This window comes from Esox lucius, chromosome 20 (assembly GCF_011004845.1).
Source record: "Esox lucius isolate fEsoLuc1 chromosome 20, fEsoLuc1.pri, whole genome shotgun sequence".
Classification (NCBI taxonomy): Eukaryota; Metazoa; Chordata; class Actinopteri; order Esociformes; family Esocidae; genus Esox; species Esox lucius.
Genome location: NC_047588.1, coordinates 29,436,728 through 29,461,537, shown reverse-complemented (window position 1 = coordinate 29,461,537; position 24,810 = coordinate 29,436,728). Strand labels below are relative to the sequence as shown.

The window sequence follows — 24,810 nt, the reverse complement described above, 5'->3', positions numbered from 1 at the left end:
TTGGGCCCTCAGACGGCACTGCATCACATACAGGAATGATACTGTAATGGAAATCACAACATGGGCTCAGGAATACTTCCAGAAAACATTGTCGGTGAACACAATCCACCGTGCCATCCGATTTAGCCGGCTAAAACTCTATAGGTCAAAAAAGAAGCCGTATCTAAACAGGATCCAGAAGCGCAGGCATTTTCTTTGGGCCAAGGATAATTTAAAATGGACTGTGGCAAAGTGGAAAAGTGTTCTGTGGTCAGACCAATCAAAATTTGAAGTTCATTTTGGAAAACTGGGACGCCATGTCATCCGGACTAAAGAGGACAAGGACAACCCAAGTTGTTATCAGCGCTCAGTTCAGAAGCCTGCATCTCTGATGGTATGGGGTTGCATGAGTGCGTGTGGCATGGGCAGCCTACGCATCTGGAAAGGCACCATCAATGCTGACCGTTATATCCAAGTTCTAGAACAACATATGCTCCCATCCAGATGTCGTCTCTTTCAGGGAAGACCTTGCATTTTCCAACATGACAATGCCAGACCACATACTGCATCAATTACAATGTCATGGCTGAATAGAAGAAGTATCCAGGTACTGAAATGGCCAGCCTGCAGTCCAGATCTTTCACCCATAGAAAACATTTGGCGCATCATAAAGAGGACGGTGCGACAAAGAAGACCTAAGACAGTTGAGCAACTAAAAGCCTGTATTAGACAAGAATGGGACAACATTCCTATTCATAAACTTGAGCAACGTGTCTCCTCAGTCCCCAGACGTTTGCAGTCTGTTATAAAAAGAAGAGGGGATGCCACACAGTGGTAAACATGGCCTTGTCCCAACTTTTTTTGAGATGTGTTGATGCCATGAAATTTAAAATCAACTTATTTTTCCCTTAAAGTGATACATTTTCTCAGTTTAAACATTTGATCTATGATCTATGTCATCTATGTTGTATTCTGAATAAAATATTGAAATTTGAAACTTCCACATCATTGCATTCTGTTTTTATTCACAATTGTACAGTGTCCCAACTTTTTTGGAATCGGGTTTGTACAAACATTGACTGTCAATATAAACCACATTGTTTACAGCTCCTAAAATACGACAAAGTACGGCTCAAAAACCTATGCAGCACAGAGGCTGAGTGAATGTTTGAAGATCTAAAAGGGAATATGGTCGGTTTAATATTTGACAGTTAAATTATGCCCTGTTTTCTGTATGTAACTTTTAATTTTTTTTAAATTTTATTTTCATATGCAATTCATTTTTTTTCAACACTTCTATGACTGATCCAAAAAAATAATCCCCTGCAGCAGACATGTAAGCAATGTTAGGAGCACCGAATTTAAATAAACCACACTATTAAATCACTACACATATAGAATTATGAAAATTGCATTACTTATCCTTTGGGAACTTCGGTATAAAAAAATTATACCTAATCATTATAGCATTGTGATTCTACAGTTTTGTGCGGTTCATGCCAATTTCCAGTCCTACCTACCAAAATGAGTTGTAATGAGGTCATTTTCTTTTCTGTAATATAATTTGAAATGACTGGATAAATATATGCTGTGATTAATCAAACATCTGCGACAAAACGTAGGTCAAACTTGCAAACACACGTTTCTTCTTGTCTCCTGTCTATGTTCAAAACTGGGAACTAAGAAATAAAAGTAGTTCTCCAAATCAAAATTACCAGTTGAAACTCTGGCAACATTCTACAATTTCCAACGAGAAGAGCCTTGCTCTTCTAGTTCCCAGTGGTTTCAGAACCATACTTTCGGCATTCTGGTGAGTGTGGTGGAGCTGCTCCCTCCGCTCCTCTCAGAAGTCCTCAACCTGACTGGGCTTCTATTGTGGTTGAGGTAGTGATGCAAACTATTTGCATGTAAAGAACATGGCATTTTATTGTTCAGTGTGGCACAGGAGCAATGTTTGATCTAGGACAAGATAGGCAAATAAGGAATTAACTTCACAGCTGGGAGATTGCAACAGCAAGGAGGAGCAACCCATGTGTCTCTAGGTGAGTGAGGTTCTTACCACATATTCCATGGTACGACACTGACTGCCTGTGTGCATCTGTAACACTAAAAACACCAAAGCACACATCAGCACATTATATGCACACTGTACACACACACACACACACACACACACATATAGCGAATTAGATTTTGCTTCAACGTTCCCCTTGCAAGCACATGGCTCCCAGCATGTTTTTGTCCAGGGATCAGATGTGGAGAAACTCATGTGACCATCATGACCAGGTGGGCAAGTGAAAAGTTACAGACCTTTTTTGCGTTTGAAACACCTGAGCATGTTATGGCACATTTCCACATTAAAGGGAACTACTCACAGGGGATGTGTTTGAGAGTATGTGTGTGTGTGTGTGTGTGTGTGTGGTTCAAATAAATTGAGATGGGACAATTTTCCATTCAACACACAGACAATTAATCATACCCAAACATAAAGATGAACATGACTGGACAGGTCCAGAAATAGTCTGCTTATTAAATTTGGGGTAAATCGATGTGATTCCAGTGTGATATGGACATTAGATTAGCCAGGCATTCAGTCATTGGCAGGGCTAACCAGCCTACCAGCTAACACTCAGCTACAGCAATATGTGAGACAAACAGCTATTTTAGGTTTGTGTTTTCCCCTCTTTATCTCTCCACTCTCCCTTCCTCTCTGCTTTCCTTCCTCAGTCTATCATTCTCTCGCCTCTCCCTCCTTCTCTCCTCTTCTCTCTGCGACCTCCTAGTCTCTGTTTTGACTTACATTCTCTTTCTGTCATTTATTTTCTCTTCCCTCACCCACTCTTGAGTCTCTAGTTCTCTGTCTGTTACTTCCTTTATCCTCCCAAACTCTGACCCTAACCTCATACTCCTGATGAAATCAGTTTTTTATTGCTGACTGATAACACACACATGCAAACTTTACATTTTACTATCCTTGTGGGGCACCTATTATCACTAACCCGTTTACCAAATCCCCAACCCAAATCCTACTATTGACTTTTAAACTATACCTAACCCTTAAGCAGCAAATAGCCCTTTTCTACAGAGGAACTTGTGAAATGTCCCGACAATATTACATTTTCCTTGCAGTAATTTGTAGTCCCTACCATGATAGTAAAACAGGTACACACACACTCACACAAAATTGCCACATAGCCTGTACAATAGCCTTTTTCCTTCTAGGGACCAAGAGAAGGAAAAAGACTAATGTACCTGGTTTAACTATTCTTGTGGAATTTCTGGCATCAGGGAAGTTAAACATGGAACACACGGTCCCCATCTAAACCCTCCCTGGGTAAAATATTTAACCTGGGTGTTTGCTCATGCATTTCCCAGGATGGTCGTTGTCTCTTCGCCCATCTATTCCACCTCCTCTCTATCTCCCACATGAATCTAAAATACATGACAAATATAAAACATTGAACAAATAATATTTTCCAAATGCATTCCAGGTACATTTACACATTTTCAGCTCCTTGCAAAACTATGCAGACCCTCGATCAATTCATCCCTACCAGCACAAGACATTTAAAAGATTTTGCACAGTGGGATATTACTAAATTACAAATGTTACATCTACATGTTGTCCTGATTCATCATTCATTTTAATACACTGAAACGGAAAATCAATTATTGTGATTTTTTGTTGGGGGGAAAAAATCACTTCAACAGTGTGCAAGGATTGTACATAGGCCTTCTTAACACAGCTGTTACTGCAGTATAAATTGTCTCTAAAAAGATTCATTTGTAGGGGTAGAATATTTTAATTAATATTTTAATTTAACATCATTCCAAGAATAAAACAAATTTCACATTTACAATAATTGATCAAGAGTTTCAGGGTTTTAAAACATATACAAAAAAATTATTTCAGTAATATGAGAAAATAAGTGATGGGTTTAAAAACTTTTTCAAGGCACTGTCACACATTAAAATACATTAAAATCAAATGACAGATTTTTGTTTGTTAATCCTCCCATTGCACATTATCATTATTAAAATCAGACAAACGCATACAAATTGGACTAGAATAACTATGTTGTGGGCCTGTAACAAAAATGCTGGATTTAAAAAGGGACATCCTTCCATCTCCTCCAGTTTGTGTTTAGTCAAGGCCTTTGCAGCATTTAAGTTTTGCTAACAACCATGTATTTTTTCTCTCTCTCTCCTCCTCCTTTATGCTGGCTATTTTAGTGTGCATGCCCACACACTGCAGAACTGGGATAATTAACTGGACCTCATCAACATCAACCACACCCACCTTGACAGTGCAGGTATTGTCCTGCTGTGGTTGATTACAATAAGTCACTTTTACTAGAGAGACAAATACAACTGTGATGGACATTGATGTTATAAATATATTGTGCAATTTATCGTTATTGCATCCATTCAGACAGTTTATAGCAATCACAAACACACACACACACGCACAGAACTAACCAAGAGCCTACTCCCTTCTCTCCTTCACCTGCCCCTGCCTGTTATAGACTGGGCTAAAACTTTCCAATTGGAGACAAACCCAGAATATGTAAACACACACATACACACAGTCCAAACAACAGGGCCTCATTTAAAGTAATACTTAACAACACACAAGACAAGTCTGTTCAAGACACACACTGACTCACTTATTGACCTCCTCTTCACTTATTCAATTCATGACAACAACCCAAAGACTGCAGAAACTGGAAGCCGGGCCACTTTATTCTGGTAAACTGTTATGGCTGACTGATGACTCCATTTTCACAAGGGTTGGCTGGTATACGGTAAATCAAGGTATTTGGGAATAGATATGGTAGTGTTTCAATACCATCAATACCGTACAAAACAACTTTTTGAGGAGTTGCTATAATGAACCAGAATATTTGTAGCTACTTTTAAGTAAACACCTATAGTCAACTTGTACATTAAGACAGTAAGCAAATTGTGTCTTTATTTTCACCTCTAACATATTTCTTTATGAAGATGACCAGCAGAATGGGGTTAACAAGCTCCCAAAACAGGAGTAGAGCATTATATACTACAGATCTTGTTACAAAGACTATAGCATTTAATGCCATATTAAAAAGGGTATTCCAACTCTGGTTGATGGTGGGTTTTTAATGTTGTTATGACCTCCATCCTGGCCTTTACTTGCTTAGAGCGAGTTTACATGGCTATACACCTCTCAAGCTGAAACTGCCCACAATTCACCAAGAAGACGTGGTCATGGTAGCTGTACTTCAGTGACAATGACAAGCTCAGAGGATGTTATCAAGTCTGTTTTACGCCTCTCAACTAGTTAACAGACTTCCATCAAGTGTTAGCTTGAAAGAAATTGTGTCGATCACACCCAATTCTGAGCGAGTGAAGTGGACTTGCTCTGATTGGATCAGAATTGTGCCTTTATCGGGAAACAATGATGAACCAGGAAACTGCCGCCTCTGGGTCAGAGCAGGAAGACTGAAACAGACCCCTTTTAACCTAACCCATACATGACCTCACCAGCCAGCAGTCACAAACCTGCCATTTAAAGGTCCCAACACATATACCGCCTGCCCTAAACTTGGTATAGCAGAAAGCAGGATTGGACAGAGAGATTATTTGATCCAGGAAACCAGCAAGTACAGAATCTAACAGTTCTGAAAACTAAAACATTAAACGTTAATTTCTATTATTTTAATGTAGTTCCATTAACTGGACAGGAATTGCATTGACTTCTTCTGAACTTAACACCATCTTGACATTATTCATGTTTCTGTCAAATTCAGCAAGGTGAAGTACGTTTTATAAAGGACAATTAATGGGTATTTGGTTTCTCTCATCAGTAGCACCTAAGCCATGCATTCCAGGAATTAGGAACAAACCGACTCTCCACTGAATGTCCGTTATAAAACTAATCGTACCCCACTCCCAATCCTGTGCATCCCACTCTCCAATCCACTGCTACTACTTTCACTTGCCAACCAGCTTCAAACAGATGTAAAAACTATATTTATTTACATTTTAAATTTGTTTAACGGCAAACGTAGATGGCACAACGATTCCCTAAACAACTCTCATTTTACACACTAACAGAAATGTATTGAACTCTGGAATTTTGTTTCGCTTGCCTTCTATCAACCACGTCTAGTGATACTACCTAAGGATTGCATAGTGCAGCATTTCTATCCGACAACAGAAGCAAGATTAACTTTGAATGTAGCTTGTGAGTGTACAAAGATCTGTAGAACCTAGCCATTATGTGGGTAGGAGGCAGACCAGATCAACAGTGCAGGAAGTGGTATTTAGGCCTCACTTGCTCTTCTCTGTTGTAACAACACCAAACACACATGAGAAAAAAAACTATTGGGTCCAACGTTACGCGTAATAACGAAGGACACACATACCCTAAGCAAAAGCTCATAAAGACGCATGGTCTTCCAACCATGGAAACAAAGGCTCTCTTCTCCATAGAGAAAGGCTGCTACTGCCCACAACAGCTGACACTGAGCAGGATCTTGCCAGCTGCTTTTGTGTTCGGCCGACTGCTACATATCAATCCCACAAACTGACACAGAAAGGAATCGAAGGTAGGGTTGCATCGAATTTACATCAAAACTGCCATATTGTCATCCCCAATATTCATATCACAAAGGGTCCTTATAATGTGCAAGATTTTCTTTTGCTCCATTCGTCATCTCTCTACCTCTGTCCTGTTGCTGCTTCTCTCCACACAGACCACAGTCCCCCTCCCACCAAGCAGCGCATTTCCTATGTTACCACGGTATAAGAGTGCATGCTATTATGTTGGGTCAAACGCAGTCAACAGATTATACAAAAAAACTATGTTACTCAACATCATCTCTAAGGACTCATCATCATCTTTTAAGTAGGTCTCATTCTAAAGGGACTGCACTGTGGACTTATACGGTTTCCTATCTCACAAATATAAAATCCAGGCAAAGGACTCACAAATTAAAAGCGAAAAAAACATTGTTGACCTTTAGTAATTTAGGAAATGATTATGGGAAAAATATGCACACACAAAAAAAGTATACCACTTAGCTACTACTGAGGTCAGTTACATTTCAATCAGTCAATGACACCAAATTTGAACTCAAATTTGAACAAAAAAATATCTCATTGCAAAGTATAGATTGAATTTAGAATGGAAACTTCAGGGTTCTTTCTGAATTGACTGGAATTAAAATGGAATTGGTCTAAACCCTGCTTACTACTATCAGGGCAACAATTCAGACGATCAAGCCTAGCAGAACAATGGCAAACCTGTCCAGTAGAGGAACACTGTACAGTTGGTGTTGAAAAATGGATGCATATGCAGAATATATAATATTTAAAAAAATCCCACCTCTGACTAAAATGCAGAGGTGGATCTTTGATGTTATAGGGTTTTTGTATTCCTAGGGGCCGTGTTGAATCTAATGGCAATCATGAATTACCAGGACATTTTAGCCAAAGACCTGTTTTCTTTGCCAGGAGATTGAAAAGGAAATGGAAGAGGATCTTTCTGAAAGACAATACCCCTTAGCACAGATCAAAACCCTTAAAGAAATTGTTTATTCACCAGAAAAATCTAAATTTCCCATGGCCATCTCAGTCTCTGGACTTGAATTGAGGAGTGCACTCAAGGGTACTCCAAAGGTCTGGGGTTTTGTTTTAAGGATTAATGCAAGATCCCTTCCAATCAAATTAGAGGAAAAGGCTCAGTGCTGTTATCAGTGCAATGTGAAAGTGCACCAAGATTATTTTCAAAAACAAGGATGCCAATGGTGTATGTATTCCATAGAATGTATTCATTCTAGGTTTCTGTACATGGAAATCAATATATTTCATTGATTATACATAGCATGGGAAATCACAACTGAAGTGCTTGGTTGTCTATGGCAATTGCAACTAGGACTTGGTATAAGTGGGAAAACACCCACATCAATGCTTTCCAACAACCCACACAAACATGCACACTTCTTCAGCTGGGCCAAAACTACTTTTCACACAGACACACACACACACACACACCTGTCTTAGAAATCAAAGAGTGCAGTTATCAAAGGCGTCACACTGTCAAGCTTATCACAGACACGACTGATTGGTTCTGCCTTTGATTGATAGGGTCTGCATTGGACTGGGCAGACCCAGGTTTGATTGAGATGGTCTGAGGTGGATTGTACAGCTCTGTCAGGCAGGCGGTCTTTGACTGACATAGATTAATATAAAATAGTTGACTATGTGTGTGTGTGTGTGTGTGTGTGCATGTGTTTATGTGTGTGTGTCAGACACTGACATTTCTGTGTCTCAGATAGTGTATTATTCCCAGCCCCCTTGAGCAGCTGTCAGTCAAGGCTTCCTCTGATGATCATCATCATCATCACCAGGGAAACATCCCATTGCCAGTGAGTTTGAGGAGTGTGTGAAACAGTGATAAGGAGCCCGTCTGTTTGTTATGTCTCTAAACCTTAAGACCACAGCTCCCTCCCAGGGGTTGTTAGTCAGCAGCCAGAATGAGGTGAGAGTAATCATAACAACTCCGTAAGTTGATGTATCTGGCCGCAGATATGGCCAAACTAATACCCCCTCAATCATGGGCTAATAAAGGGCCCAGACTGCTGTTTAATGTTCTGTATGGCACATAGCCACACACTCTTTTCAGTCAGCGTTGGCAACAGATACTTTAGATTACTGTTGTCTGAATTTCCCAAACAATGAATCACCTAGATTTCAATATGAATTAACTTCCATATGAATGTCACCTTGAAAACAGATTACAGTCAGATAAACATAGATCATTATACAAATGTGTCTTCTAACTCCCACAGGTCTCAGGTAAAGACCAAGAGCATTTACAGAAATACTGGCAAGTGGGTTGGCTAACACTTTAGATTCAGTTTCTCTAAACCTGTGTGGTAACACTGGAAATAATTTAGTAATAGAACATTAACATGTTGTTACATGATAAGAATGGTAGCCTTTGCCTTGGTATGCGTGTGGAGTTGGGCATTTACAGAAGTGGAAAGCTGGGCCGTTACTGATCCACGTGTCAAACAAACAAACATAATTCATATGTAGTTACAATGGAATAAAGAAGTAGGCAGAAAACAGCAACAGCAAGTCAGTACAAACAATTGTGTTCCGATGTTACGCCGCTACATCCTTTACCGGCGAGTTCAAACAAGATCTGGACAACTTGGTGCTGTGGTCTGCGGTTACCCAGGCCTACAGAACTGATACAACAAGCATTTCTAGAATCCTATATATGCTGCTAAGCAAACCATTACTTTGATTTTGTAAACACCCAAACAAAACGAGGTGTGTGATGTCCGTTTAAAAGGACAAACATTTTTCTTGTGAGGCCTATTACTCTGTGTCACTAAAATCCAAATTTTACACTGGTACAGAAACTCGATAGATATTGTAACTTTGATGGACACTGAACTCAGCAGTCGTTCCCAACGAGATCTTTTTTTTTCAACAAAACGTTGATTTGCTAACATCGAAGCCACAAGAAAATGTAATAAGCTTATAACAGCCTTCTAGTAATAGGTGTATAGTAATCGTTAAGTCTACAAGTGCATCCCTCAGCAAAGAATAGTAGGCTATTAATATCCGTCAAAAAGTTAATCTAAATAACTTTCGGATTCGATTGTCACGACTCTAGCACGTTTCAACGCGCAGCTGAAATTCCAGCCCAAACCCATGTCCACATAAGTGTAGGAACTTCGGTCAGAAGAACTTACCAGCTCTCTTCTTGTCCCCTGGCTTTATTTCTCTCCTCGCTGTTGTAAACCCGTACGTTCAACTAAATAACCAGCTAAGTGTTTGAAAGCGAATATTGAAACCGTCGTTGAGTCGCCTATGCATATGAACTTAATAAGAAAGAGCGTTGAAACTTTTCTTCTCTCCTTTCCCTTCCTTTCCTACCCCCGCCGCCCCCCTACCCACCAACACAAAAAAGCACTTCCGCGAACAAATGGCAACGTCATCTGGTTTGGCAGCTAGATCCGCTCCGTATGGTTTTCTGCACCTGGCCTGCGGTTGCGTGGCCTTGACAGCCAGGAATGGCCAAAAAAACAACTTCCCACGTTATACAGACAAAAATTAAACAACATACACAAATATTTGTCGAATCACACATTACTGTTAGTCCAATATGCTGAATGTCCATGTTATAGACTACAACCCAATTACAGAACTGCATATCATAATAATTAGTTCTGTATTTACCTGAAAATGTATTTAATAATTTCAGCATTAATGCATAAACAAAATAGTCTACAACATTTGGAAACAGGAACATTAATGTTTGTGATTAGATCACTGAGAAGAAAATTATTTTACATTTCATATTCTGTTCCATTTACCAGTCATCTTTTATTCTACTACATTTATCTCTGCTCAGATGTTTCTTACATTTCATTATACCTTTATTTAACATGCAAACATTACAAATAACCTATACTTAGATAAATAAAAATAATTTCCATTTGTCACATCAATAAATACATAGTGAATAATGTTCACTGGTATAGTGGAGTCCTCTGCTGGTAGATACCATACACACACACGCTTTTGTACTTTTCTGTAAAAATTGGGGGCATCAAAATACATTCCCCAACAAAAATTATTTTTATACCAATTGTAACCTTATCCTCAAATCTAACCCCTACCCAAAGATCAATGGTAATTTATACACGAAAACTAAACAATTTTCATAGCTGTTTCTATTTATTTACAGACAGGGGAAATTTACAATTTATCAACGTTTTGTAGTTTTGACAGAGTTTAGGGACGATTGTGTAGTTTTGGGTGGAGCAAGGAATTTGTGTGACCAACCCTCTATTTTCTTTCTTATATAGCTTATCACAAACGTATCACTAATCAGTGATAACATTGCAAACTCTGTGGCAGATATGCTTACCATTCAAATATTTTTGCCTGATTCTAATAATAAACGATATAACCATAAAATAATGCTGTAGTCTGGGGGTGACTAGTGCAACCAGAGATATTTCAGGAAGATTGGAACAATGGACGGTGCATAATAGGTAGCTCTGGATTCCAACAACGGAATTCGAATCGGCTAACGAAAATACATATTTAAAAAACATTAGTACGAATTACATGAATAAAAGCACACTGCATTATGAATATTTCCGAGAACTGAGACATGCAGCATTGTTCTTTGTAATACCGTTTAGTTTTTTTTGTTCGTGACAATTAGTGGTTTTGAAGAAAATTGACAAATTCTTAACTCCGTCTTTTCAGGGGAGGAGCTGCTTTTCACTTTCGAGACAACCGCGTGATGCAGCGTTGCAAGCTGAATGCGATTGGTCGACAGCTTGCTGGGCATAAGCATTTTGCGTTTTTCTATTTATTCACCAAATACATTCCGATATCCAGTCTTTAATTAGATTAATATCCCCCTTTTCTAATATTGCTTGTTGATAATATGACTTGATTGGGTCCCACAGAGCTACTCAAATGTAGTTCCGCCTTCACAAACGACTTTTATTTCTTTTCATAGCTGATTGGCTCTATGGATTCAGACGAAGCACTTACTTTTTTCTGATTGGTTCGCTAAACCCACCCAGCAGTTCCTCGGCTGATTCATAAAAGAACTTACGCAACTCTTGGGTAAGAGCTTGTCTTACCAAACACATTATTGTTACCTACTATATATTGTTATACGACTAAAAGAAAATATAGTCTTGGCAAAACATTATTGCAGTTTTGAACATGTAGTTAACTATAACAGCTACATAGCTATACCTTTCATTAAAGACAGCTAGTAGTGTGCTCACTGCGCAAGGAAAACTAGTACTAGCTAGCTATGCTAGGTAGTTATTAAAGCTAACACAGCTAGACCCAGAATTGTACACGGTATGCATATTGTAGATTCTGGGCTTAAGTTGTTTAGCATTTGCCCAATAACTAATTCCACTAAACGTTACTTCAAATGTTTTTAGCACGTGAACGGCCTCCGGTAGACAGTGCTGTTTATTGATATACGAGTCTGTTGCCTGGAAATGGGTGTCCTTTGCATCGCCAAGCAGTAACCAAGGTTCAAGAACGTGTTGAGTCCAATTGTTTGATTTTACCACCCACTTCGAATCGAACGCAAAACGGATGTCAATGTCTGCGTGGTTTTCTGATCTACTTCAGCATGGGCTCGTGGCTGAAGATGAGATTTTTCGACAATGCATTGTCTGAGAGTGTATTATTCCCAGGACCCTTAAGTAATAGTAGCCAGTTTACCCTTCTTCCTGCTCCTTCAATTCTTCATCTTCCACATCCTTCTACGTATTAATAAGGGTCACTGCCCACAAGCCGCCAAAAAACGCTCAGGCTATTAAAGTTCTGCAGAATAAATACTCCTGGATTAGTGATATACCACTCAACCCAGTGCCCAATGACTACATGTTGATTTTATTGGATCTAGTATCTACTGGTCTGCTCAGTACCCATCCTCACTTTATCCTCCCTATCACTCATCCTTGAATGCCTTTCCCCAACTCCTCCTCCTCCCACATCTGTCTCTCCCTTCTTCCAGGTGTTTCTCCTACCGTCTGTTTCTGTCTCAAGTCTGGATGCTCCAGCCCCTGCCCAGACTGAGTAGAGCGGCGGTGCGCCTTAGGAGAGTGGCTGCCCAGGTCACCACGGCAACCATGGCCCAGAACCACCAGAGCTGTCATACTTCCTGTCAAGAAAAGGGAGGTGCTGTCACAGCAGCCATCCTCATCATCGGAGACGAGATACTCAAGGTGAGACTGGAGGTGGGGCTTAGTGTTGAATGTTTCTTTTGAAAACCACCACAGACCGCCAGCCTAGTCCTTAATGAAAAAGTGTGTCAAATAGACTGACAATGCCATCTGTCACGTGACACAATTCATTCCTATATACAGACTAGATGGCACATTTGAAGTTAAGATGGCATTTCAAGAATACATAGCTTACCAGTTTTAGCTACTCTACTAACAGGGCTTGATATCATAGCCTAGCTCAGTGCTGCTCATTTAGTATATCTCCACTAATTCTTACCTGATTTAATCAGGATTCAGTTTTTTTTTTTTTTCACAATATCCAATCGGATTTTAAATTGAAGCAGATCTGACACAAAACATGTAAAAGATTGAGTTGGAATGTTTCCCATCTTTTTTTAACCAAAAACGTCAGAGGATTCTTCTTGTAATGATCTAGAATGACAGCAGCAAATAGGCCTAAATCTTGAAATGTGCTGCATGGAGGAGTGTTCCAAGATCCCTCCAAAAGTGTTCACTGAAGTGAGACATTACAGGAAAAGACTCAGTGCTGTTATCTACTTCTGGGGAGGCTTCAAGAAATATTGATTGTAGGGGTGTCTATACTTTATTTAAACCTATGTTTTGCACAAAAAATAATGGTATTCAATAAACTGTTTTCTGTTTGCGAAATGATTGTGTTGAAATAAAAGTATACAGCTCATATACAGTCATATTATGCTTGAGCTCAAAATATGCCTCATTGTATATGTTGTTTATTTTTTCATAACTTTTTGCTCAGTTTCATGAAGGGTGCTAATAGTTCTTGAGTTGAATGAATGTTGACCCAAAGTGTTAAAAAATGAGCAAAGTGCATTCACCCCTATTCATTTTGCCTCATGATTTGTCACTTGAATGTCCCTGAGCACCTCATGCAAAAATTGAATTGCTGCTTTAGGTTCTGTATGAACAAGGCAGGAACCTGTTTGCATTAGTTTTTTTCCCATGGGATCAATAATTCATGAAGATTAACTGGAAATTAACTACTGGTATTAATTTGTAATTAGGCTTATAGTTGCACAGGGCAGCAATATGCAAGGCAAACCTGCATAAAGCAATTTCAGCCTTGTAAGTTTAATGGATCAGCCATTTAACTTTTGCTGTGTCTGTGTATATGAAACCCTTCTGTTTATCAATTTTTTGTATTTAGCCTAAGCATGTTTGTTATTTGTTTTTCTTTCTCAAACCACTATGAAAAATAGTTAAGTTTTACTCTTATATCTGCATGCAGGACACTACATGGCCCTGCTACAAACAAATGTATTCTGTAATTCTATTTGTATGAATGATAAACCACTACTTTACCTGTCAAATGACAGTAAGCTGCCTGGCTGCAGGCACTTTGGCAGAAATAAATTGAGCCGAACAAATTAAAGCAGGCTTATACGTAGTATTGTCTGGCAATCACTTGAGAGAATAACATGTAAGTCTCTGCAAATGGAGTTGTGTTGTTAATGAACTAACCTCTTTAAATCCAGTGTAGGTTCTGGCTGGTAATTAAAATATTTACCTTATTTGAAATATAATAGCAAATGATGGTTACCATGATGGTTTTCCCAAGAATGTTTTTGATCCACAAATATTGATCACAAAGATCGTCATACTCTAATGGTGTATGCTGTTTTTGTAGTTTTTATTTTTTACAAACCATGCCTGTTCTATTGGGGTCGTCTATTAGGATTTCTTAAGTATTAAAGGTCTCTTTCTTGGTTTTTCCCTGTCTCTCTCAGGGTCACACGGTGGACACAAACAGTCTCTTCCTGTCGCGAGCATTAAGGAAGCTGGGAGTGTGTGTCCAGCGCATCACGGTCATCCCTGACCAGCAGGAGGTCATCGCTAAGGAGGTGGCCCTCTTGGCCCCCCGGTTCACACACCTGCTGACCTCGGGGGGGATAGGCCCGACGCACGACGACGTCACCTTTGAGAGCGTTGCTATGGCCTTCGAGGAGGAGCTGCATGCCCACCCTGAGCTCACGCAGTTGGTGGAGGAGTTCTTTGGCATGGTGGATAAGGAGAGTGCAGCCATGAAGCTAGCCATGGTTCCCCGCTCAGCCAAACTCAACTACGGGATTGACCCTCAGACTGGACATCCACTTCGCTACCCACTGGTCAGTGGCTATACACACCTGATAGTATGATAATGTATACAGTCAGAAAGGCCTGAGAAGCTGTTATACATGCCACAGCAGGCCGTGGTATTATAGCCGGGTGCCTCAAACCCTCTGTTTGCTATATTGCTAATACAGAAATTAAAATGAATAAAATCTTTAAAAACATTTGATGTCACGCCCGTAGTTTAGTGTCCCAATCAGGAATTAGGGCTCAAACCACAGTTTATATTATGAAACTGGGTGTTTGGGTAGAGGATGCTGAGCACCATGTTGTATTGGTTTCACTTCTTACATGGGAGCTACCCTGGGTGTACTCAACCGTTAGTGTTATTATTATCATCATGATGAATGCAAATAGAAAAGCTAAAGATCTAAATGCAGCTGTATAACACCTCTGTTATGTAGATCACCAGGAAATAATATTTCTGGACCTCCAATTATTCAATTCCATTTGTCTTCTAGTTTTCAATCTGGAGATGTTTGACATGCTGGTTCCTGTCCTGGTTCTGACAGTCCTGTCTCCGTTTCCTTACCAGGTGAGTGTGCGTAATGTCTATATCTTCCCTGGGATCCCGTCTCTGTTGGAGAGGGCCTTCAACAGCCTGGAGCACCTGTTCGCTGGCTCAGGGACCACCTTCCACTCACGTGAGGTGACTAGTCCCATGACCTGTGCACACACCATGCAAGCTGTTCTTACATCCCATGACTAGCACATTCAGCAAGCTGAATGAGGTATGTAACAGCTGGGCAGGAACCAGAGTCTTAGGACCTGCTTAGGCAACCACTGCTACATGGTCAATGACGTGGATGTCTGTTGGAACGGCGTTGTAGGTCTTTGTGGACGCAGACGAGGCATTGATTGCCCCAGTGTTGACACGTCTGCAGGCGGGCTGGGGTCGGAGGGTGTCTCTAGGCTCCTACCCTGACTGGCTCAGTAACTACCACCGCGTCCGCCTGGTGCTGGACTCGGACAGTTCTGAGGAGGTGGAGAAGGCCCGGGCTCAGCTCCTGGAGGTGTTACCCAAAGGAAGTGTGGTTCCCCTCATCACTGACCCTGTGTCCATCGCTACTGAGGAGGTTTACACACTGGCCAACAGTGGTAAGAGGGAGGAGATGGAGGAAGTAGAGCAGGCTGGTGGGGAGCGAGTAGAGGGCTGGTGGGGAGCGAGTAGAGGGCTGGTGGGGAGCGAGTAGAGGGCTGGTGGGGAGCGTGTAGAGGGCTGGTGGGGAGCGTGTAGAGGGCTGGTGGGGAGCGTGTAGAGGGCTGGTGGGGAGCGTGTAGAGGGCTGGTGGGGAGCGAGTAGAGGGCTGGTGGGGAGCGAGTAGAGGGCTGGTGGGGAGCGTGTAGAGGGCTGGTGGGGAGCGTGTAGAGGGCTGGTGGGGAGCGTGTAGAGGGCTGGTGGGGAGCGTGTAGAGGGCTGGTGGGGAGCGAGTAGAGGGCTGGTGGGGAGCGAGTAGAGGGCTGGTGGGGAGCGAGTAGAGGGCTGGTGGGGAGGGAGTAGAGAGAGGAGGCACGGTAAACAACAAAAAATGACAGACTTCCCATGAACCCATCTGTTTGGTTGAACTCTCCCACAGGGACGCCGCTGGGTGATAAAGTGGCAAATGCACTGAAGACGATAGAGACTGGTCTGGATCAGTATTCGGCCAGGGAGATTTGTGTTGGCTTCAACGGAGGCAAAGACTGCACTGCACTGCTACATCTGTACTACGCTGCTCTGAAACGGTGAGAGGCCGAGAGAGGGTGGGAGGAGGTGGTTCTTCGTCCTCCGCAGAGTGAGAGACAATGAGGATGTGATTTAATGTGTTTTGTGTTAACCTCCACCCCCAGGCGGTATCCAGAGGGTAAAGACAAGGTAAAGGCTTTGTACATTCGCATCGTCTCTCCTTTCCCAGAAATGGAGAGGTTCCTCCAGGACACAATAAAGAGGTAAGATATCACTAACACTTTATCAAGAAAGTCAGTCTGTAGATGTTTTTTCAGACTACCTACAGACTATCAATAACTGTTCAATTAACTATCTTCTTAACCTTACACCTCATCCTATTCCAAAACACTTATTCCAAACCTAACCTTAACCTTGGCAAGCATTCACTTTGTTTTTTTAAATTGTTAATAGTATGAATATCTGTATCCACTTTTGGCAACTTTGGTAACATTTTACAGAAGCTCTGACAAACAAAATGCATTACTGTATTCAAGACTTTGGCTGACTTTTTCATCCGTGCTCCATCCTGTGCAGGTATGACCTGGAGATTTTCTCAGTGGAGGGCAGCATTCGACAAGCATTAAGCGAGGTGCAGGAGAGGAGGCCGGAGCTGAAAGCTGTGTGTATGGGCACCAGAAGGAGTGACCCCTACTCTCACACACTCACGCCTATGTGTCTCACTGACCCTGGATGGCCTGAATACATGAGGGTTAACCCCCTGCTGGTGAGAGACGGAATGCTTTCAGTGTTCTGTATGTGTGTGTGTGTGTGTGTGTGTGTGTGTTTTAGGTCTAACTATACTCATGGGGACCAGATGTCAATTTCCGGCTCAGGGTTTAGGTTTAGGGTCAAATTTATAAATCATTTTATTGTTAGAATTGGGGTTTCTTTAGTTTAGGGTTAAGATTAGGGCAGGGGAGCACGCAATTTCTATTTTCTGATCCCCATGAGGATAGCCATACAAACGTGTGTGTGTGTCTGGGTAGGTGACTGAGAGAAACAACCTCTCCTTTGTCTTCCTGTCAGGACTGGACGTATCATGATATCTGGTCATTCCTGAGGACTCTGTATGTGCCGTACTGCATTCTCTATGATAAAGGGTAAGACACAACACACCTCCTAATCAAGTGTCTTCTCTTTTTCCTCTGTCACTGTCCTGGTCTCTAAGTGGGGTTTTATTTTATCTCCTGTTAGTTATACCTCATTGGGCAGCATGGACAACACTTGCCGAAACCCCGCCCTCCAAATTGTGGATGATAGGGGTGTGACCCGCTATAGACCCGCCTACTGTCTGGAGAATGAGGAAATGGAGCGCAACTCACGTGAATGAGGATGTCACTTTCCTGTTTATGGCATCATATCCTGACCTTTTACCCGCCCCGTCTGATTAGGGTACTATGTAAGAGCTGTCTATAGGCACAGGTCTAGGATCAGCATGACCTCCTTTAATCCCACCCTGAACCATTAGACCAATGTTTCTCAACCCTCCTCCTGGAGACACCCCTGCCCTCCATGTTTTAGATCTCTTCCTGCCCTCACACACCTGATGTAGCTCACCCAGGACATGATAATGAGCTGATCATTTGAATCAGGTGTGACAGATCAGGGAGAAATCTAAAACATGCAGGGCGTGGTGCCTCCAGGAGCAGGGTGGAGAAACACTGCATTAGACAGAACTGTGAGTGTCTAAAGGCAACTCCATCATAGGACAGAAGGGGATGAAGGCCGGAGTGAAGAGATTGAAGAGAAATATGAGGCCGATGTGAAGAAACATTAGATGTTAAGAAACAAAGAACAAGAGACTTACCCGCATGGGAAGGTTGAAGGAGTGTGTGTGTGTGTGTGTGTGTGTGTGTGTGTGTGTGTGTGTGTGTGTGTGTGTGTGTGTGTGTGTGTGTGTGTGTGTGTGTGTGTGTGTGTGTGTGTGTGTGTGTGTGTGTGTGTGTGTGGCTTAGAAAATAATTATTTTTGATTTACATGGTTTGCAATAAAACAGCAATCTGTCACAAGTTTACTTGGACAATTATTGGCAAGACACTTTGTCTGTAGCTGTTAAGAAAGGCCAGGAGAGTATTTCTTTATAGTTATATTATTGTATATGTAATACAGTATATATATTACAAGCTCTGTGATGTGATGTATTTCTAGTGTAGGAGTTTCTGAGGAGGGAGGGAGAAAAGGGGAATTGTTTTGAATGTGTTTGAGTCTCACCAGCAGGACTGGCTTCCCCTCTGAGTCTGTCTGAACAGAGCTCCAACCAGCCCTAATTAATCACACATCTTTTAACTAAACTCACACACACACACATTAATGCAGACATTACACAGTTTGTGGGCTTGTTCCACATTGTTAGCTGAAAATGCAGACAGCTACCAACTGGCGAATCTACAAATCACTGTGTATCATAATTCATCATTTGTATGTATGAGTCATAATTTATCCGTGATGCAGAAGGGCCAGCCTCGTTTGAACTGTACTACCGCTGTGATTAGAGATGATGCTGCTTTTACGTCCTGTGTGGTGTTCATATCTGATTGGACGGTATCTTTACAGTAATGCAATTGATTTTGAAGCTCAACTCCGTTAATTGTTGGAATCAACTGCTGTTTTTGTTCTTGCTGCTGTCCTGCCCTGGTGATATATACCAACCATGTATCCCCCCCAGAGGCTGCTGGGGGCAGGGCCTTCACATCATCAACTCTCCCACTATCAGGTGTTGAATATGTTAAGCTGGGTACCATCTGGTAAATCTCTATGCCTTGTATAATGTAATCTGACAGAAAAACAATTCATTTAAAGCTTGAAAAAGACATCAATGTGTTTTAATATGTGCTTAGAATCATTGGCCTGTTAGAAAACGTAACTACAATGGAGCCCCACTGTTTGGAGACTGGGTTGAACCCTGGACTATAAAATACCTGATAATATGCTGATTTCATGACTTTAAGGATGAGGCCCAGCAACAACCCATTATCAAATGTGTCTCCTTCAGCTCTTTGTTTGTAGCCTACTATATAGTTCCATCCAAAAGTACAAACACCATTGCTATAGATTTCAGTAATTCCCAATTTCTTCAATAATAAGATGAAAGTGGCAAAAGAGGTTCCCGTCACATGTGCTCTGACATTCACACAAGACCAAGAAAAATGATAAAATTGAGAACTTGGGCATTTATGCATAATGTTAAACTAGAAAGAACAAAAAAGAAAAACTAAAGCTAGCCTAGTTCAGCCGGCCTGCAGGTAGAAGTGTTCGTGGTGAGCCAGGGAGGTGGCTTGAAGAGCAGCTATTTATGAGCCAAGTCTAGATACCTGGTTGCCAGTCAACATATGTTTTGGATAATTACCATGACTTAATAACAGACAAGTATTTTAATTATACAGCAAAGCCATATTGGTGATCGGCCACATTCTTGTGTCATGAAATCAATTTAATGGGGTAAACATGGACATGCACCTTATCCTACAACACATTGATAATCCAGGAACCTATGCAAGGGTCCTATCTGTAAGCAATTACTTTGGAACATCCTTTTATTTCATAGCTACAATGAAATTGTCAATATAGCATTGTAATATTATTTAAGTGGGTGGATGTGTGGTATGAAAGCAAATAGGTAATTACATCACCAAGCCAGGGGTTCTAACCTATGAACATGCCCAGAGGAGTCAACAGTAAGAACCGAAAAACCTGGAGGTCAGGCATTCCAGTCTAAGAATTTGTGTACGCAAGTCCACTACTAAGCAACTACTAAGCAGTGAATACTAGAATTTCTGAATAATTAAAGACATACTGTAAACACTTTGCTTTTTACATTTTTATTTGATTTTATTCAACTAGCTGACCTGTGGATCTAGCATTGTCTGTCTTGAACTTAAACCTTTAAGCCATGCCTTTCTGTTCATACGTTCTACAGTTAGTCTGGCAGACTGGACTGTGAATTTAGCTAGTCTGGGGAGACTGGCATAAATCTTTTTCAGAGCTAGAAAGAGCGGGAGATCATAGGATAATGTAAAACAGTGATTTTGCCATGTTAGATATAACATTCGAAATAAAATAGCAAAGTAATAGTATTTGCTAACTATATTAATTCTGGATTGGTTTACTGCAACGGGTGGTTTCAGGCAGCCAGCGCTGGATGGGGCGGCTCGTTCATTCTCAATGGAGCCTTGGAATTCTACCTAGGCGGAGAGATCGGCAGTGTCCGTGAAAATGGTTGGGAAGCAAATCCCTGTTACCTGGTTCTTGAATGATGTAGTGAACAAGAGGCATGCCCTTCATCCTACAATTCCACGATAATGCAGTTCAACAGCCTACATGAACTAGCTACCTTGAGGAAGGGAATTCCTTATAACCACAAGCGAAGTAGGCTGCCTTTCCTGGAATTACTTTTGGGTTTTGAGTTTTGGAAAGGCATTTTTTTTGCATGATGAAATTATACCCCTTCTCGATATTGGGACTGCAAGGTCTGGAACATTTTAGAAACACTTGGGTAAGTCATGTTGATTGGTAGTGAAGAATCTCCCATAAGTTGGATTGGCTTGACGGGCACTTCTTACGTACCATACAGTAAAGCTGCTCCCATAACAGCTTAATAGGGTTTAGATCCGATGACTGTGCTGGCCACTCCATTATAGACAGAATACCAGCTGACTGCTTCTTCCTGTTTCTTCACTAATAAGTTATTGTATAGTTTGGAACTGTGCTTTGGGTCAGTGTCCTGTTGTAGGAGGAAATTAGCTCCAATCAAGCACTGTCCTCAGGGTATGGTGTTCCTTCTTCAAGATCCCTTTTAACCTGCACAAATCTTCCACTTATCCACCACCAAAGCACCCCCAGACCATCACATTGCCTCCACCGTTTATGACAGATGATGTCAATCACTCCTCCAGCATCTTTTCATTTGGTCTGCATCTCACAAATTGTATTCTTTGTGAAACACCTCAAACTTAGATTTGTCTGTCCATAACACTTTTTTTCCAATTTTCCTCTGTCCAGTGTCTGTGTCCTTCCACCCATCTGAATATTTTCTTTTTAATGGCCAGACTGAGATATGGCTTTCTCTATCCAACTCTGCCAAGAAGGCCAGCATCCTGAGTCTCCTCTTCACTGTTGACTTTGAGACTGCCATATTTCAATTACTATTTAATGAAGCAGCCAGTTGAGGACCTGCAAGGTGTTTGTTTCTCAAAAAAGACACTCTAATGTATTTGTCCTCTTGCACAGTTGTGTACTTGGGCCTCCCACTCTTTCTATTCTGGCTAGAGGCCGTTTACACCGCTCTGTGAAGGGAGTAGTACACAGTGTTGTCCAAGATCTTCAGTCTCTTGGCAATTTCTTGCATTAAATAGCCATCATTTCTCAGAACAAGAATAGGCTGATGAATTTCAGAACAAAGTTCTTTGTTTCTGGTCATTTTGAGTCTGTAAGTGAACCCACAAATGCTGATGAGCCAGATACTGCACTAGTTTGAAGGACAGTTTTATCGCTTCTTTAATAACCACAGCAGTTTTCAGCTGTGCTAACATCATTTCAAAAGGTTTTTCTACCGAGCAATCAGCCATTTAAAATGATAAACTTGGATTAGCAAACACAATGTGCTATTGGAACACAGGACTGATGGTTGTTGATAATGGGCCTCAGTACCCTATGGAGATATTCCATAAAAAATCAGCCGTTTCCAGCTAGACATTAACAACATTGGCAATGCAACTGTATTTCTGATCAATTTGATGTTATTTCAATGGACTAAGTGACCCCAAACTTTTGAACGGTAGTCTTTCACAACAATATATTTCTGATATATCAAATATATATGCGTATATTTTTCCGCATGTGTATCTGGAGTACGGTTTTGACGCACTCGAACTATCTCAAACATGGCCAAGTTGTCCTGTTTGCAATGTGTGCCGGCCTTAACAATGACTGTTCCAGAACTAAAGATAGATGCAGTGTAACTAATATAAGTCATTACAACAGATACACAATGCTTATTGTCAAAATTATATTTATGGTACTGGCCCAGGTGATATGTTATACTAATAAAAACAATTGGTAGTGCGTGGTACAGTCTAAAACTGCATACATTAGGAAAGCCTATAGTTACTGCAAATCTGCTTATACATTAAAATCCAACAGGCACGGAAAATGGTTGAGTTAGAATGGGTAAGTTAAGTTTACTGTGGCCTATTTGATGCAGTGGTGGTGTTCGACCTCACGGGCGCGTTGTTCTCATATTTTCCATTTAGCCACGCGATTACAATAAATTACATTTTCTGTTTTCAAGCGTGATTGAATCCAGGCGTATCGATTACTCTCTGCCCGCGAGGAGATTAGTGGATGCTCCGGCAGCACGGATCGATACAGGCCGATCTAATAAAGCGGGTCGCTTACGAGGCCTCCCCGGCCGAACACTGTACATTGTCAATTACCTTCTCCGCCCTCGCTTTGCCACATTCCCGCTTTCCCCAACTTGAGTGTTATGTGCTCAGATTATCATTAATAACAACAATAGAAAAGAAAATAGAAGATCATATTTTACAATCATAACTAAGGTAATGGTTTTAGAATGGGGGAGATCGGGAATATGATGTAGTGAGGCACCTTTTTGAGGTGATTAATTGGGAGTGAGAGCGTTATATTGGTTAAGATGCTTGTCAATTAGAAATGCTGTGTGTGCGTGTGTGTTTCTATGTGCGCACATGCGTGAGTGTTTTGGTGTCTGGAGCTGGTGTCTTGTCTGTTCAGTATAGTCTACAGGGTCAGATTGGTTACCTGAAGCAGACACAGCTTTAGGATTAATTACCAAGGTGCCCACACGTTCAATCATTCTATCACTTTCTTCTCCTTCCACACTATCCTCTGGCCTCTATCTTCCACTTCCTTTCCCCTGGCCTTTTCACCCTGTTCGTTTAATCTGCAATACTGCAAATACCTTCTTAAAGTTGCATTACTAGGATCCCCTTTTGACTGAAGTGCCCGATGAAGAACATGTTTTTCAAGCAGAGACTGTTAAAGGTTTAAGATGTTTTTCAATTACAAATGCAGTGTGTGTGTGGGTGGGAAAACACAAACCAACGTGTGTATAAAAAAGGAACGTGAACATGTATTTTGATTACATGCACATGTGAACATACTTACCGATATAAATACCCATGACACGCGTATTCATAAATGTTCAATGGTCAAATATAAATTTTTCTGTATTTTTTCTATCCCACTTTTTCTGTGTGATGAAGTTAAAGAGATGCAGTTTGAATATACCCCTATGTTGTTCAGGAGTGGCTGGACATACCCTTCCCTAATCTACCCTATTCCACCTGTCTCTCTTAATGTCACTTTCTTGATTTATAGTGCACTCTATAAGTATTGGGACACTGTTACTGTTACTCTATAAGCAATGTTTTCGACCTACAAATGTTTGTGTTTGCCTTTGGAGTCTGCTTTTGGTCTGTCAACACAAAGCTGAGGAAATCATTCCATATCAGAAACAGACAAATCCTGAGGCTTAGCAAAAAAACAGGAGCACATCAATAAAAAGAAAAAAAGCACTGGATAGCTCAGCAATTGCAAATGGCCTGGTACGCCAAAGAAAACCTCTACAATGGATTTGATGATGCTCCTGCTTCGTCCAGCTGGTTTAGAATAGAGCATTTACTGTAATGAGGTACCCCAACAGCATGAAGAAATCCCTTTACTACAGTGATACCAATGAATCACAGCATTGTCCGTGTCTGCAAGAAAATGTAATGACATTTTGATCTTAACCATTCCAATGTCCGAATGTGAGGAACTCCACTTTTACTTCTAACCTTGATAATATTGATAATATAAAACCTGGGAGTGATAGAGGGAGCTGGGGATTCATGCCATGAGGGATCGACACGTAATATATGCATTTGCCTACTTTGATTCCCTGAGGGAAACATTCCCAGTTTCATTTCAGATATCTGTAAATGTCAGACCACCTCTTTTTGAAAACCCTAGACATTGGATGACCTTCTGTGAAGTGGGGTATGCCCACTTCATACATACACAGAAAATCTGTTTTAAACATACTTAATTACAATTCCTTGTCAGTAAAACTGTATTACTCATTATATATGAGTTTTCTTAAGTGTTGTTTAAAAAAAAAAGTGTAATATTAATTTAGCAAATTCTCATGCTGAGTTACTTACACGAGCATATAATTTGGCCAGT

The 24,810-nt window shown here is 41.0% G+C and overlaps 2 protein-coding genes across 5 annotated transcripts in view; one reads left to right on the top strand and one right to left on the bottom strand.

Annotated features, from left to right (window-relative positions):
• shc1 (SHC (Src homology 2 domain containing) transforming protein 1) overlaps window positions 1–9,962 on the bottom strand; it is a 31,172-nt gene extending 21,210 nt beyond the window's left edge. For 2 of the 3 annotated variants that reach the window (XM_010894428.5, XM_010894430.5), the window contains exon 1: window positions 9,732–9,959. The gene's annotated coding sequence lies outside the window, so the exon portion shown is untranslated. Of the gene's footprint in view, window positions 1–9,731 lie in introns of all 3 variants that reach the window. The other variant, XM_020041095.3, reaches the window with a different exon arrangement.
• Window positions 9,963–11,312: 1,350 nt separating this feature from the next.
• On the top strand, window positions 11,313–18,507 carry flad1 (flavin adenine dinucleotide synthetase 1). Of its 2 annotated transcripts, none has more exons than XM_010894426.5 (10): window positions 11,313–11,628; window positions 12,545–12,755; window positions 14,522–14,899; window positions 15,439–15,552; window positions 15,734–16,001; window positions 16,481–16,628; window positions 16,734–16,832; window positions 17,146–17,335; window positions 17,638–17,711; window positions 17,806–18,507. In XM_010894426.5, the coding sequence occupies exons 2-10, from the start codon at window positions 12,582–12,584 to the stop codon at window positions 17,939–17,941; spliced, it is 1,581 nt and encodes a 526-aa protein (XP_010892728.1). In that variant the 5' UTR covers window positions 11,313–11,628; window positions 12,545–12,581; the 3' UTR covers window positions 17,942–18,507. The 2 variants fall into 2 exon arrangements, with proteins under 2 accessions (XP_010892728.1, XP_010892729.1); XM_010894427.5 differs by lacking the exon at window positions 11,313–11,628 and adding an exon at window positions 11,663–11,874.
• The last annotated feature ends 6,303 nt before the right edge of the window (window positions 18,508–24,810 follow it).